This window comes from Miniopterus natalensis, chromosome 18, assembly GCF_054644295.1.
Source record: "Miniopterus natalensis isolate mMinNat1 chromosome 18, mMinNat1.hap1, whole genome shotgun sequence".
Taxonomy (NCBI): domain Eukaryota; kingdom Metazoa; phylum Chordata; class Mammalia; order Chiroptera; family Miniopteridae; genus Miniopterus; species Miniopterus natalensis.
Genome location: NC_142098.1, coordinates 2,214,018 through 2,227,053, shown reverse-complemented (window position 1 = coordinate 2,227,053; position 13,036 = coordinate 2,214,018). Strand labels below are relative to the sequence as shown.

General features: G+C 60.1%; 2 protein-coding genes across 5 annotated transcripts; one reads left to right on the top strand and one right to left on the bottom strand.

Annotated features, from left to right (window-relative positions):
• Positions 1–1,663: 1,663 nt before the first annotated feature.
• Positions 1,664–9,002, top strand: CDK10 (cyclin dependent kinase 10). Of its 4 annotated transcripts, none has more exons than XM_087827296.1 (13): positions 1,664–1,866; positions 3,728–3,800; positions 4,442–4,513; positions 5,100–5,202; positions 5,284–5,365; positions 5,460–5,527; positions 6,204–6,256; positions 6,415–6,484; positions 7,032–7,091; positions 7,408–7,531; positions 7,606–7,727; positions 8,050–8,102; positions 8,407–9,002. In XM_087827296.1, exons 1-13 carry the CDS (start codon positions 1,780–1,782, stop codon positions 8,502–8,504), a joined length of 1,065 nt encoding a protein of 354 aa, XP_087683422.1. In that variant the 5' UTR covers positions 1,664–1,779; the 3' UTR covers positions 8,505–9,002. The 4 variants fall into 4 exon arrangements, with proteins under 4 accessions (XP_087683422.1, XP_087683420.1, XP_087683421.1 ...); XM_087827294.1 differs by having other exon boundaries at positions 7,606–7,745; XM_087827295.1 differs by having other exon boundaries at positions 8,050–8,489.
• SPATA2L (spermatogenesis associated 2 like) lies at positions 8,892–12,727 on the bottom strand. Its single transcript, XM_016212282.2, has 2 exons — positions 12,355–12,727; positions 8,892–10,991 (listed from the first exon to the last, which is right to left on the bottom strand). Exons 1-2 carry the CDS (start codon positions 12,655–12,657, stop codon positions 10,035–10,037), a joined length of 1,260 nt encoding a protein of 419 aa, XP_016067768.2. The 5' UTR covers positions 12,658–12,727; the 3' UTR covers positions 8,892–10,034.
• Between the last annotated feature and the right edge of the window lie 309 nt (positions 12,728–13,036).

Below are 13,036 nucleotides of genomic sequence, written 5' to 3'. Positions count from 1 at the left end.
TTTGGAAATGGCCTTGTCACAGCTGCCCTGGGAAGAGGAGTTGAACTCACACTTCCTGTCTTTCGGGCTGTGAATGAGGGCTCCCTATGGCGAGGGGCCGTGCAGGGGACTCCTCAAGTGCTCCACCGTCGCCAGCAGTGCTCAGGTCAAGCTGCAGAGAATGCCCGCCGCGGCCAGTCTCACGTTCAGTCTGGTGACACTTAGCTTCCTTAGTTCCTAGGGTGGCGGCAGGCCCTACACACAGTTCCGATTTCTCTGTCGATGAGGATTATGTTACTTTAGTATTAAATAGCGCAACTGGCCCTGGGCGGTTCGGCTCAGCGGTTAGAGTGCCGACCTGCAGATTGACCGGTCCCAGGTTTGATTCGGGCCAGGGGCGCGCCCCTTGGTTGCAGGCTCCATCCCAGTCAGCAGGCGGGCAGGAGGCAGCGATGTCTCCCCCCTTCCACGCTCTGAAAACCCGTGGGGAAAATACCCCGGGCGAGGATTAAAAATAAAAAAAATAGTACAACTGACTTCCAACCAATTAGTTCGGTATAACCTGAGAAACAATAAGTCCCATATTGACGTTGTTACTGACACATCATTAGTATCGCTATACTTATTCAATATACTTATTTATGCGTTCTGACTGCCACCACCCAATACACAGAAGAGCGGAGCCCATAGGAACGCGGCCGCGCCCGGGCCTCCGGGAGCCGGGCAGACACGCAGCCGCGGGACCGCGTCCCCGGCGCCCGCCCGCCGGCCCGAGCGGGGCGCCTCCGGACCCCGCCGCACTTCTGTAAGACAGTGTCTAGGGGCCTCCGGGATTTCCTTCCTTTCGAGGGTAGGGTTAGAAAGTTCTTCCCTAGCGTGAGCCCGAGTGTCATACAAATGTTATGTTAGATGTTTGGATTTAGTCAAAATAAACAGAAATGCTGTTTAAAAAACACAACTTGGCAGTTACAGAACAGCCGCGGGAACTGAGCGCGGCGCGCGGCGGGGCGGGGGCGGAACCCGCCGCCAATACAGACACCAAGTCCTAAAGGCCCGAACCAACGACGAGTTTTCACAGGAACTAGTGACTTCCACGCATTAACTTGATGGACTGCAGCGTCCGAGCCTGACGCCGACTGCACTTCAGCACCGAGGCGCAGCCCCGCCCGGAGGCCCCCGGCCCGCCCCCGGCCCGCCCCCGGCCCCGCCCCCGGCCGGAGGCCCCCGCCCCGCCCCCGCCCCCGCCCCCGCCCGGAGGCCCCCGCCCCGCCCCCGGCCCCGCCCCCGCCCGGAGGCCCCGGCCCGCCCTCCGCCCCCCGCCCCCCGCCCCCCAGCCCCGCTGTGAGTCCCCAGGCGCAGCAGGGCCCGGCCGAGGTGCTCAGCGCACACGCGTCCGGGCCCCCGGTCCGCCGCCGCGCGGTGCGGCCCGTTTCTCCCCCGCAGGCCTGCCCAAGCCGTCCCTCCGGGGGCCAGGCGCCCTCCCGAGCTCCGAGCCCCGAGCCCGGCCCGCGGCCCTCCCCCTGCGGCGGCCGCCACTCAGCGCCCCCGCCCGGCCTGGGGCGGTGTTTAAAACAGAAACACCCGGCGAACCTCGGAGTCGGAGAGCGACGGAGGAGCTGAGGTCCTCGGAGGCCCTCGGAGGCCCTCGGAAGTCTTCGGAGGTCCTCGGGGTTCCTCGGAGGCCCTCAGATCCCTTGGTAACCGTTGCCAAAGACGGAACGCCCCGGAAGGAGGCAACGCGCCTGCGCTGACGAATCCTGTCTGCGCCTGCGCACCCGGGAAACGGATGCCCTACTCGGCATGGGGGACGCGGAGCCGGAGTCGGAGCAGATCCGTCTGAAGTGTATCCGTAAGGACGGCTTCTTCACGGTGCCTCCGGAACACAGGGTGCGATGCGGGTCGCTCGAGGAGCTCCGCCTTCGCCGGCGGCAGGGCGGCCCGCAAGGGCCCGGGCCCTCTGTCGTGCTGAGCGCCGAGGGCTCCGGCGCGGACGGGGCGCCGGCCCCGGGCTTCCTGGCGGCGGGCGCGGGAGCCGGGGCGGCCCCGCGCTCCAGCCGCCGGCCTCCTCGGGAAGGGCGGGCTCCAGGCTTCCCCACGGGCGTTTCTTAGGTTTTTGCGCCCGGGGCTGGCTTTGCAGACCCAGAAACACCTCGTGTCGGAGGAGCGCCCGCGCGGGAAGCTTTGGGGCGAGGTCGCCCCCTGCGCGCTGAGGGGGCCGGGCCGGGCCGGGCCGCCGAGACCCGCCGCTTCCACCTGTGCCTTGCCCCGTGCGCGGCCTCGGCCCGTTACTGCCCCTTTGTAGAGACGGGGAAGGTGAAGGTCGGGGGCGCTGAATGAGTTTACCGAGGTCGGCAGCTCGTGCAGGGCCAGGTCTGAACCCTGGCGCCTGGATTGTGTTTTAACTGCCTGGCGGTGCTCTGAAAGGCCAGGCCGTGTGTCCAGGAAGCATCATGAGCAGACTGGCGGAGCGGGCGCCAGCCGGCGGTACCACTCAGCACGCCCCGGGTGCCGGCGCGTAGCTGCCCGGTGCACCGAGTGCCCCGCACCCTGTCTCAGAGGGGACCCCGACGAGGACAGTGCAAAGTGCACAATACTAGTAGGTGCTTCAAGACAAAACTGCCGGCATTTCAGAGAAAGAATTATTTGGGGCCAGGAAGAAATTGTGGAAGGGGTGGCATTTCGCTGGGCCCTGAAGTGCTACTTGAATTTGGACACTGAGAAATTAGGAGGCCAGACTTAGGCAGTGGCAGGAGCAAAGTCCCAGAGAAGAGAATGTGAGAAGGGGAATTAGATGGGAAAGGGAGGGTGAGGTGAGATCCTGAAGGGCTTTTTCAGTCCTGGCCACTTGGCTCCCTAGGTGTTAGAAAGCAATGAGTTGGATGGCAGGGGTTAGTAAGAGAATAGAGACAGAGGCCAGAGAGGGGCTTTAGAATTCATTTATAACCTTAGCCTCAAGGAGAAGTCTACCTGTGAATGTACCACATTATGAAAGTGTATTAGGATACAAGCTCTCTCCTAGGACAGAGAGACCCCAAAATAGAGTGGCTTACCTACAGGACTTAACTTGTCTCTCCCCTAACCTTCCAGAGAGGCAGCTGTTTTGCACAGGGTGGGCCAAGCACTCAGATTGTCTCTTGTTGGCCAGAATTTACTCACATGGTAATACCTAGCTCCCAGGGCGGCTGGGGAAAATGGCCACAAACTGTGTGGCCGCGTGCCATTGGGCAGTGTTTCATAGCTCAAGGGAAGAAGTATTGTCTGCATGGTAGGGACAGTTCGTCTCTGCCACAGAAACATTTCTGCTCTGTTTGGTAGATATTTCATCTTGAAGCTTTTGCCATCTGCAGAGCATAATTTAGACCAGTGCTGCTCAGTAGACTTTCTATGATGATGAAGAAACTTCTCTTTTCTGAATCATCCAGTATGGTCACCGTGAGCCACAGGGGCCATTGAACACTTCACATGTAGCTAGTGCAGTTTAGGAAGTGAACTTTCATTTTTAACCACAGTTAGCTGGTGGTTAGTTTTTTAGACAGTGTACATCTGGACCATGGGATTGAAAGGGCGTGGTTAGGCTATCATTGAAAGTGTCTGGCCCAGTATCATCATCCCCCTTTTCTCATCTGAAAAGCCCAAGTGCATGGTTACCTTTCTGTTTGGTGAGTGAGACATAAGTGGTACAAACTGAAATATCCATCTTCAGTTGTTCCATTAGCTGCCAAATCCTCACTTCCAGCATCTCTTTCAGCTGGGACGGTGCCGGAGCGTGAAGGAGTTTGAGAAGCTGAACCGCATTGGGGAAGGCACCTACGGCATCGTTTGTGAGTGGTTGAGATGGGAGGCCAGGAGCTTAGGAAAGGCCCACAGTAGCTGTGTTAGGGCTGGAAGGTGCCAGGGCAAAAGCCTGTACAAGTGATTACCTGTCTGAATAACCATAAGATTTCTAGTGTGTAACTGTGAGTGGCCGTAACTGTTTCAGCAGTAAAGTGCAAAACTCCCAAAAGCAGCCAGAGCTGTAGCTTGCAGCAGCTGCAACATTGGTGTGCATCCCCCTGCTAAGTATTTGGAAGTTTCACAAATCAGCACAATGTTTTGGGGAGCCATCTTTGTGCAAAATAAGTGTTCTTTTTTTTTTTTTAGATAAAGTACCTGATTTGGTGCTAGAACATAGTAACAACAGAACACCAAGCAGTGATCTGCATACTAACTCAAAGGGAAACTTAGAGGAAGCTTGTTATAACTAGGCACCCTGTACCCAGGGCAAACAAGGACTCCCCAAGAGCGTGTGTCTAGTGGGGCCACAGGTGTTGGGTTGCACAGGGTAAGGACCAAGTGTCACTGGGCACCTGGTTGTCGAAGAAGAAAAAGGGAACCCCAGATGTCAGGAAGAAGCCCTGTGTGGCACAAGGGTGTGCAGTTGGGGAGCAGGTTGGATTCCATCACAGATGAGTTTGCATCCCAGATCGGGCTCGGGACACCCAGACCGATGAGATTGTTGCCCTGAAGAAAGTACGGATGGACAAGGAGAAGGATGGTGAGCAGGGTGGGGGTGCTGGACCACTTCCAGCTCAAAGTGGGAAGGGGCAGAAAGGTACAGGTTGACTGAGGCTCCCTTAGGACTGGACCATACTGAGCGTGTGGCTGCCCTCCCAAGAGAGTCTTTGTGGTGGTTGATGCGGGCTGGTCTCTGAGGGCTTCGGCTTGTCACCCCCACTGTCTAGGCTGCAGCCCTTCTCTGTCTCCCTCATCTACTTTCTCAGCTCTCATGCCCCACAGGGCCTTCCTCTCCCAAGACCTAGCAGGCAGCCCCCATGTGCTCCATGCACCCTGCTCACCACCCGGCACCTCCTTGGCTGGTGTGGGCAGGGCTCTGCCAAGCTCACTGTGAGCCAGTTCTCGTCAGTGCAGAGCTGCTGCCTTGCATTTGATGCAGGAAGGAAAGAGGGTCTCAGGTGCTTGCTGGCACAGCCTGGATTCTCCCTGAGTTACCAGGCAGGGCCCTGACAGTGCATGGTGGGGTCCCTGAGGGCTGACGTGGGCATAGTAGGGGGCTTGCTAAGGTGTCTGGGTGCAGGGATCTGTCTGCAGGGGTGGGCTTGCTGGGGCGTGTCCATTTGCAGGGGTCCCCATCAGCAGCCTTCGTGAGATCACACTGCTCCTCCGCCTTCGCCATCCAAATATTGTGGAGCTGAAGGAGGTAGTTGTGGGGAACCACCTGGAGAGGTGAGCAGTCTGGCCCTCCACCCTGCCCAGCCCCCACTGGTGAGGCGGTATGAGGGGCATGTGTCTCCCCTTTCTTTCCAGCATCTTTCTGGTGATGGGTTACTGTGAGCAAGACCTGGCCAGCCTTCTGGAGAATATGCCAACGCCCTTCTCTGAGGCCCAGGTGCGAGGCTGGGCCCTGACAGGAACATCATGGGCTCTTGTCCAGTACATTTGTGCCAAACGGCTTGCCCTGACTGACTGGGTCCTCTTCACAGGTCAAGTGCATTGTGCTGCAGGTGCTCCGGGGCCTCCAGTATCTACACCAGAACTTCATCATCCACAGGTGGGGGCTGTGGAGGACCAGAGGTGCTGGATCTGGATGGGGGCAGGGCCTCAGGGTGCTGGGATGGCATCAGCCTGGAAGAGGGTACAGCCTTGGGCATTTGTGCTGGTTCTTGACATGGGGAAGGGTCACCACCAGTACTGACCCCTTGCTTCCAGTGCATCATTGCCCAGGGTCCAGGAGAGGAGCAGGAGCAGACACAGCTTCAGTGCAGTAGAGGTTCTCCTGATGCTCCTGAGGAAAGGCCCAGGACCAAATAATACCTGTCTTCCACTCTGGGGAGCTGGTGGTATGGGTGTAGTCAAGGCTCTGAGAAGTCCTGCAGTGGAGAGCCTGCCTGGAGTCTTGTGACACAGGCCAAGAAGGGCAGAGACTTGGATGGTGGGGATAGAGAGGGACCTTCTGAGCTCAAAGCAGGACTGTGCCCTGGGGGTTTGTGTTGCCCTGGGTGGGGAGCTCAGGCAAGACTGGAAGTTACATGTGGGCTTGAGGCTTGGCTCTGCTACTTCCTCAGAAAGGTACTGAGAGCTCTGGGGTCCCAGCTGCCACATGCCTTACACTGCCTGCCCTCCTTTTTTTAAAAAGTTCAAACAGGAGGAGATGTGTGGGAAAGGGTTCTGAGTGTCACGGTGATGGTGACAGCAAGACTACCCCTGATATTCCCTTTCTATCTCAGGGACCTGAAGGTTTCCAACTTGCTCATGACTGATAAGGGCTGTGTGAAGACAGGTAGGTATAGGTGCTGGCTCTGAGGTAGGTGTCTCTATGTGTGCCACCTTGCTGGGGTGGGAGTGGGCAGATCTGTCCTTACAAACACTGTGAAAGCTAAGAGCTGGCCCCTTGCTGGGTGACACATCCTCCCTCTTGTCTGTCTGTCTCTGTCACAGCGGATTTTGGCCTGGCCCGGGCCTATGGCATCCCAGTGAAACCAATGACACCCAAGGTGGTCACTCTGTGGTGAGTCCCTCGGGACCAGGCGTGCCTGGTGGAGGGAAGTGTTGGGGTGTCACTGCAGGTATTTGAGCTGCACACCCTCGGGGAGGCTGAGTCTGGGGCAGCTTCCTGGCAGCAGGACACCCAGCCTGGCTCTGACCTGTCTCAAGAAGGGGAGGTTGCTACCCTACCTGAAGGGTGGGGTGGTCCACGTGGCTTACTGTAATTGCTCACTACATTTCCAAGGCAGGTCAAGGTCATGGTTAAGGGGAGAACAGGAATCAGATGCCACCTGCCATGTATCACTCAGCCCCATCCATAAAATGGGCTCACAGTAGGCCCAGCTGAGGACCCAATGTTGTCTGTGATGATGGCAGGTATTACTGTGATGTTGCTCACATGGGCAGAGCTTCACAGGAAGGGGCAGTCCAGGCAGCGACAGCACTCCTGCTGTCCAGGCCATCTTGGGCTCCCAGGAAGGCTGGTGCCAGTGGGTGGGACGCACAGATTCACTATGCCCTGTTGGAAGCCCAGGGACTGCCAGATGTGAGGTAGGTGCTTCTGTTTGCAGGTACCGAGCCCCTGAACTGCTGCTGGGAACCACCACACAGACCACCAGCATTGACATGTGGTAAGGGGGACAGGGCTGGCATCTTTGTCCTAGCTCCCAGGGAGGTGGGCCTAAGCCTGGGTCCCAAAAGGAAGTGTAAGAACATCGTACTCATGGGCCCCTGGCACTGAAGTCCACAGAAGGCAGCCCTGCCCTCCTGGTCACCGAGAGAGACCTGCAGGGACTCAGTCATGTGGCCGCTCCATGTGACTTCCTCTGGATCTGCACTCCTGTCCTCTGACCCCGGCCCACGGGAGACCTAGGGCAGGGCTCGCTCTCCAAGGGTCACGTCAGAGCAGCAGTTACAGGTGGTGAGGTGAGGCCCTCTGCTCTGCAGGGCCATGGGCTGTGTCCTGGCTGAGCTGTTGGCCCACAAGCCCCTTCTCCCCGGCACATCTGAGATCCACCAGGTTGACCTGATCGTACAGCTGCTGGGGACACCCAGTGAGAACATCTGGCCAGTAAGTATCCAGCCTCCAGCCTCACCCATCTGCGCCGGGCCTGCCCCTGCAGCTCTAGCTCCCGCCTCCCACAGGGCTTCTCCAAGCTGCCACTGGTCAGCCAGTACAGCCTGAGGAAGCAGCCTTACAACAACCTGAAGCACAGGTTCCCGTGGCTCTCAGAGGCCGGCTTGCGTCTACTGAACCTGCTCTTCATGTACGACCCGAAGAAAAGGTACTGACCCACAGGCAGGATGATACTTTCAACCTGAGCCCTCTAAAGAGGGTTTCTCAGAACACAGGCCATGCCGCCACCAAGGTGGCCACTCCCCAGACACATGCACAGCAGGCCAAGTGCCCAGTCTTGTGGTCTTGTCCACTCAGGTCAAGGAGCCCATTCTGAGGTTCCCATCAGTTTCTGAGCCCCAGACCCCTTCTTCCCACCCACCCTTGGGAAATTGGAACCAGGGGCTGGCAAGTTGGGTAGGGTGTGAGGGAGATGGGCCTCAGGGTCATGTTGAAGGCAGACTGTCCTCCAGGGCGACGGCTGGGGACTGCCTGGAGAGCTCGTACTTCAAGGAGAAGCCCCTGCGTGAGTCCCCAAGACCCCTCAAGCATGGTCTGTGGAACTCTTGGCTAGTGGCCTTTATCTCCAGGGTGGGAATGTTGGGACAGCTTCACAGAGCTCCTCAAGGCCCTAGCCCGTGATGTGTGGTGTGGGGGACTCCCAGCCTAGGCCTATCCAGGTGGTGTGTTGGCCCTGTGTAGGCAGCAGCTGGACACTCTGGCCACACACACTGTCTGCAGGTCATAGCAGGGGAGTGGAGGGAGGTGTGGGGTGGCCCCAGGGGCCTGGCTTAGGCCCCCACCCAATGCTGACGGCCCCCTCCCCGCAGCCTGTGAGCCGGAGCTCATGCCCACCTTCCCCCACCACCGCAACAAGCGGGCCGCCCCAGCCGCGTCTGAGAGCCACAGCAAGCGCTGCAGGCCCTGACTGCCTGAGGCCCCTGCCAGCCAGGCTGACAGGCTCCTGAGATCCATCTTGACCCTTGGCTAAGACTCACCAGCTGCTTCGGCTGACTGCACGGATTCCTGCCGCCTCCACCTACCACTGCCCCAGAACAGCAGGGTGTAGATATGGGGTGATGCGGGTGGGTGCGCCCTGAGGCTGTCCCCACCTATGCTGTGATGGCGCCCTCTGGTGGCCATGCGGGTCCTGCCCACTTGGCTCCTAGAAACTCAGGAAGCGCCCACTGGGCCCCTCTCAGTGGATATTGCAGCTTGGGGTGTGCAGGCCTCTCATGGTTGCTGTGTCCTCTCGGTCACCCAGGCCTGCCCCGGGGCAGGGAGAAGCTGTGGTGGGACTCTGTAGGAAGGAGGGATTGGATGTGGTTTACTGGGGTCTGGGCCATGACCACTCTGAGACCCCAGAGGAAGAGCCCTGTTGGGGTTGGTGCTGCAGGAACTCAGAGATGAAAGCTTTCCTGACAGATGCAGGTGGTTCCGTGTCTTTAATGTACTTGACATCCTGTCCTATGACAGGACCAGTGCCAGGAAGGAGGGAGGTGGGGTGCTGGCGAGGAGAGGTTGCACAGCCAAAAGCTGTGGCAGGCAGACCACCCTCCAGGCCTGGGAGCTAGCGGTTCCCAGGACTTGGAAAAGGGGCTGCACCTGCCCACCTTGGCCTTGGAGTCTGCCTCAGGAGCAGCTGTTTGTAGCTCAGCCAGATTTTTACCATTGGACCTGGGGTGAGCTTCATGGGAAGCCTGGGTGCTGGTGCCCGTAAGTGGATGCAAAGCCAGTCCAGGCTCCCTCAGCACCTGCCTTCTGCTGCCTGTTCTCCAGAGCTCAGGCACCTGCTCTCTCTTGTTTAAGATCAAATAATTTCTCCTCCATCCATGGACCCAGCTTCCCTGCACAGCTGGACTGGGACATTTGGGACCAGCGTCCAGCCAGTACTCAGTGTTGGCCTGTGACACCCATGGCAAGGGTCCAGGTCTCCACAGCCAGGTCAGCCATGCATCCGGCAGAGCCCTCAGACTGGGCCTAGCAGAACTCAGGCTCATAGTGCCGTCTCCAGGTCCCTCTGGACACTTCTGTGTGGGGAGTACCCCAGACACTTGGAAAGAGGCAACATGTCCCAAATCACAACCTGCAGGGAGCAGATTGAGGGCTCCAGGCTGACCACTGGGCCCCTACAGTGGGGAGGGGGAGATAAAAGAGGAGGGTGGGGGTCCATGGGGACAGGCTTAGGTGCCTTGACATGGACACATAGGCTAAACCCACCCTGCACGTTTGGGCATGGGTCTGAAGTCAAGGGAGAGGTGGCTGGATGAGACAGGAACTTTGCATGGAAGGGAAGGCCCCACGCCTGCCTGTGGAGCCTGGGCTCTCCGCGCCCTCTCACTGAGCCCGGGACTCTTCCTCTGTCCAGGGCAGCAGTGGCCTAGGCCTGAGAAGGGACAAGGGCCAAAACAGCACCGCGGAAACACTGAGAAGCCCTTGACCAGGGGCCTGCCTGGGCCTAAGACCGCGCCCCGGGGCTGTCGTAGAGCAGGGTATCCACCTCTGTATGCTGCAGCCACAAGCGCTGCTGGGTGTCCCCAAACAGCGTGCGCAGCTCATGACCCAGACGGCAGGCTGGTAGGGCAGCACAGTGGGCAGTGTGCAGCTGGCGACACGTGTCGCAGCAGAGGGTGGGCAGGGCACCGGGGGCCAGGCAGCTGTGAGCCTGGTAGGCGGGGGACTCGGGGATGGGCCTGTGCACGCGCTGAGGGCTGGCTTGCCCAGGGCTACTGGGGGCTTTGGAAGCAGCCAGGTCCCCAGGCCGACTCAGCAGCTCTCGGCGCAGGGAAAGGAAGGAGAAGGCCTTGGGCTCCAGTTCTTCCTCCAAGGCCACGTAGGGCAGACTGCTGGCTTGCTGCAACACCTCAGTCTCCTCCAGGGGCTCCCAGGCCTCACTCCCAGCACCCCACAGTTTGGCACTCTGCTCCCAGAGCAGAGGCCGGTAGGCGGGCTCCAAGGAGGGTGAGCCTGGGCCTGGGGAGGGCCCTCCATATAGGCTGGCCTCTTCTGAGCCCTCATCCTCTTGCAGGTCCTGGTACAGGTCCAGCTGGGCCTGGAACACAGCTGGGGAGCCCCGGGGGGGCAGGGGTGGTGGCTCCTCTTCCTGGGCCAGCCGCTGCTGTAGCCACGCCACACAGGAGGCCACGTCTCCGCTGGCTCGACGCGCCTGCAGTAGCTCCTCAGCTGGCAACACACTTGTGCCCAGCTGTGCCAGCACCTCACTCAGAATCTCACACTCCAGCCGCAGGGCAAAGCAGCCCAGGGCCACCTGCACCAGCTGGCAGGTGGGAGGCGGGGCAGTCACCATGAGGCAGTGGTTGTCCCTGGGCATGTAGCCCATCTTCTGGAAGCTCTGGATGAGGAGGTCCTCCGACAGTGCACCCTTCAGCACGTGCACATAGCCTCCTGAGAACATCTGTGAAGGAGGGGCCCAATCAGCAGCAGCCCAGCCTCCGTACTTGCCCTTGGCCAGCTTCAGGGACCACCACCCTCACTCCAGATGGCAGTGCCTGGCTGTGCTGACACTCAGGGCACCACCCCCTGAGGCAGCCCCCATCATCACAGTTTAAGAAACTAAGAAACGCATACGTTCTCCTGGCTCCAAGTCACAACAGAAGAGCTCCTACAATGAGAAATCTCACTGCCTCTGGGTTACAGATGGTAAGTGCTTTACGGACTGCAAAGTTGTGTGGGCAGCTAGAAGACTTGTTAGGATGGTGACCATGTGTCTCTCCCTGTTCTAAAATCCCACGACTCTGCTCACAGCTCATGACCGTACCTCCCTGTCAGCTCTGACAGCTCCACTGCATGCAGCCATAGTACTGGGGGCTCTGCCTTTCCCTCACAGCAAATGGACCTTAAACTGGACTCTTCTTGAGTCCATTTGGGAAATGAGTTCAGAGAGATTAGGGAACTTGCCCAAAGTCACACAGCTAAGAGGAGGCAGAACCAGACCTCATCCAGGTCTGCCCAACACCAAAGCCCAGGAGCATCTCAAGGGTAGGCCTGTTTTTGGCTTCCAGCCCCCCATGGGGCTGACCCTGAATGAGCCCCACCCTCCACCCCTTGCCCTCTGAATGGATGAATAAAAGTCCTAGAACCTTGGACCAGCTTGTTTCCTCTGTAAGCAGTGGGCTGCAGAGCTCACCTCCCCAGAAAGGCTACTGCTGCTATGGCAACAGCAGAGGCAGTTCGCCCACGTGTCCAGTGACATCATCACCTCCCTACTCTTCCAAATTAAGCACCGGCGGCCTGCCCCCTCCAGCTGGCGGACAGCTCACCTATAGGGGCCAGGCCAGCCCTGAAAACCACCTCCATACCTGGGCCAATGGGTGAACTACTAGATTCTGTCTAGCCTGCCCCCCCCCCCCCCCGGCCCTGCCTGCTTCATAGGGGTACACCAACCTGGCTTCATTCTCTATAAATGGGATCAGCCCACATCCTGGGGGAATTAGGGTGACCATGGAAACTCAAGGCCCTCCCATGTGCCTGTCCTAAGATTTTTATGGCAACTGGGGCCTCAAGGCCACTTTGAGGAGGGCAGTGAGGGAAGCTTTAAGGGGCAGGAACCCCCCAGGAGGCAGGCACCCTCGGCGGGGGTGGCCTCCAGCCACCCCATATTCTTAGCGCTGGGAGTGCCCACGGGGACCTGACCCAGAGCTGCCTCCACACGCAGGACCCCTCAGCGTGCTCTGTGCCGAGGCCGCCGGGCTAAGGACACCTGAAATCCCTCATCCCCGACGCCTGGTCAAGGAAGACCCCCTCGGCCGACGCCCTACCTTGATGGTGGTGAACTCCTTCCTCCAGGGCAGCAGGTAGAGGTGCACGGCGGCCAGCTCCAGCAGCTCGAAGGCGCGGGCCAGGCCGCGCAGCGCGGGGGCCAGGTCCGCGCGGCCCCAGAGGCCGTCGGTGAGCAGCGCCAGGGCGTCGTCCTGCAGGGCTCCGTGCAGGTCGAAGTCTTCGACCAGGATCTGCCAGAGCACCGCGCGCAGGGACGGGTCCCCGCACACGCCCGCGCGGCCGCGCCGCAGCTCGCGCTCCAGGCACAGGCGGTAGTCCTCGGACAGCGAGCTGCTGCCCATCCCGGCGGCGGGCCGCGCCTGAGGAACCGGCGACCGCTCCCGGCCAGCTGCGCCCAGAGCCCCACCCAGCAGCCACAGGTGCCCCCGCAGCCTGGTGACCCGTCCTCGCCAGGAACTTACAGCACCCCCTTCCTGGAGGCCCGTCCGCCCCTCCGGCTGAGCGCCCCCTCCCGAAAGAGGACCCCTCCTTCCGTGAGCCCTGCAGGCGACCCCGCGGCCGGTCTGCCCCAGCGGTCCCCAAGCGCCCACCGCTCAGCTCGGACCTCCACCAGCCGGGCCCTTCCGCCGGGAGCCGGCTCCGCCCCCGGCCTCGCCGTGACGCTCGGGGAGGGACTTGAATCCCGCACCGCGGCTCCGCTAACACGGCGGGGCGGGGCCT

What these genes read in the sequence shown, in the direction of transcription:
- SPATA2L (XM_016212282.2), bottom strand. Translation starts at nt 12,657, where the DNA reads ATGGGCAGCAGCTCGCTGTCCGAGGACTACCGCCTGTGCCTGGAGCGC. An exon ending in AGGAGTTCACCACCATCAAG is followed by an intron (nt 10,992 to 12,354) that starts GTAGGGCGTCGG and finishes CCTCCTTCACAG; the next exon opens with ATGTTCTCAGGAGGCTATGT.
- CDK10 (XM_087827293.1), top strand. Translation starts at nt 1,780, where the DNA reads ATGGGGGACGCGGAGCCGGAGTCGGAGCAGATCCGTCTGAAGTGTATC. An exon ending in GATGGACAAGGAGAAGGATG is followed by an intron (nt 4,514 to 5,099) that starts GTGAGCAGGGTG and finishes GTCCATTTGCAG; the next exon opens with GGGTCCCCATCAGCAGCCTT. An exon ending in TAAGGGCTGTGTGAAGACAG is followed by an intron (nt 6,257 to 6,414) that starts GTAGGTATAGGT and finishes TCTCTGTCACAG; the next exon opens with CGGATTTTGGCCTGGCCCGG.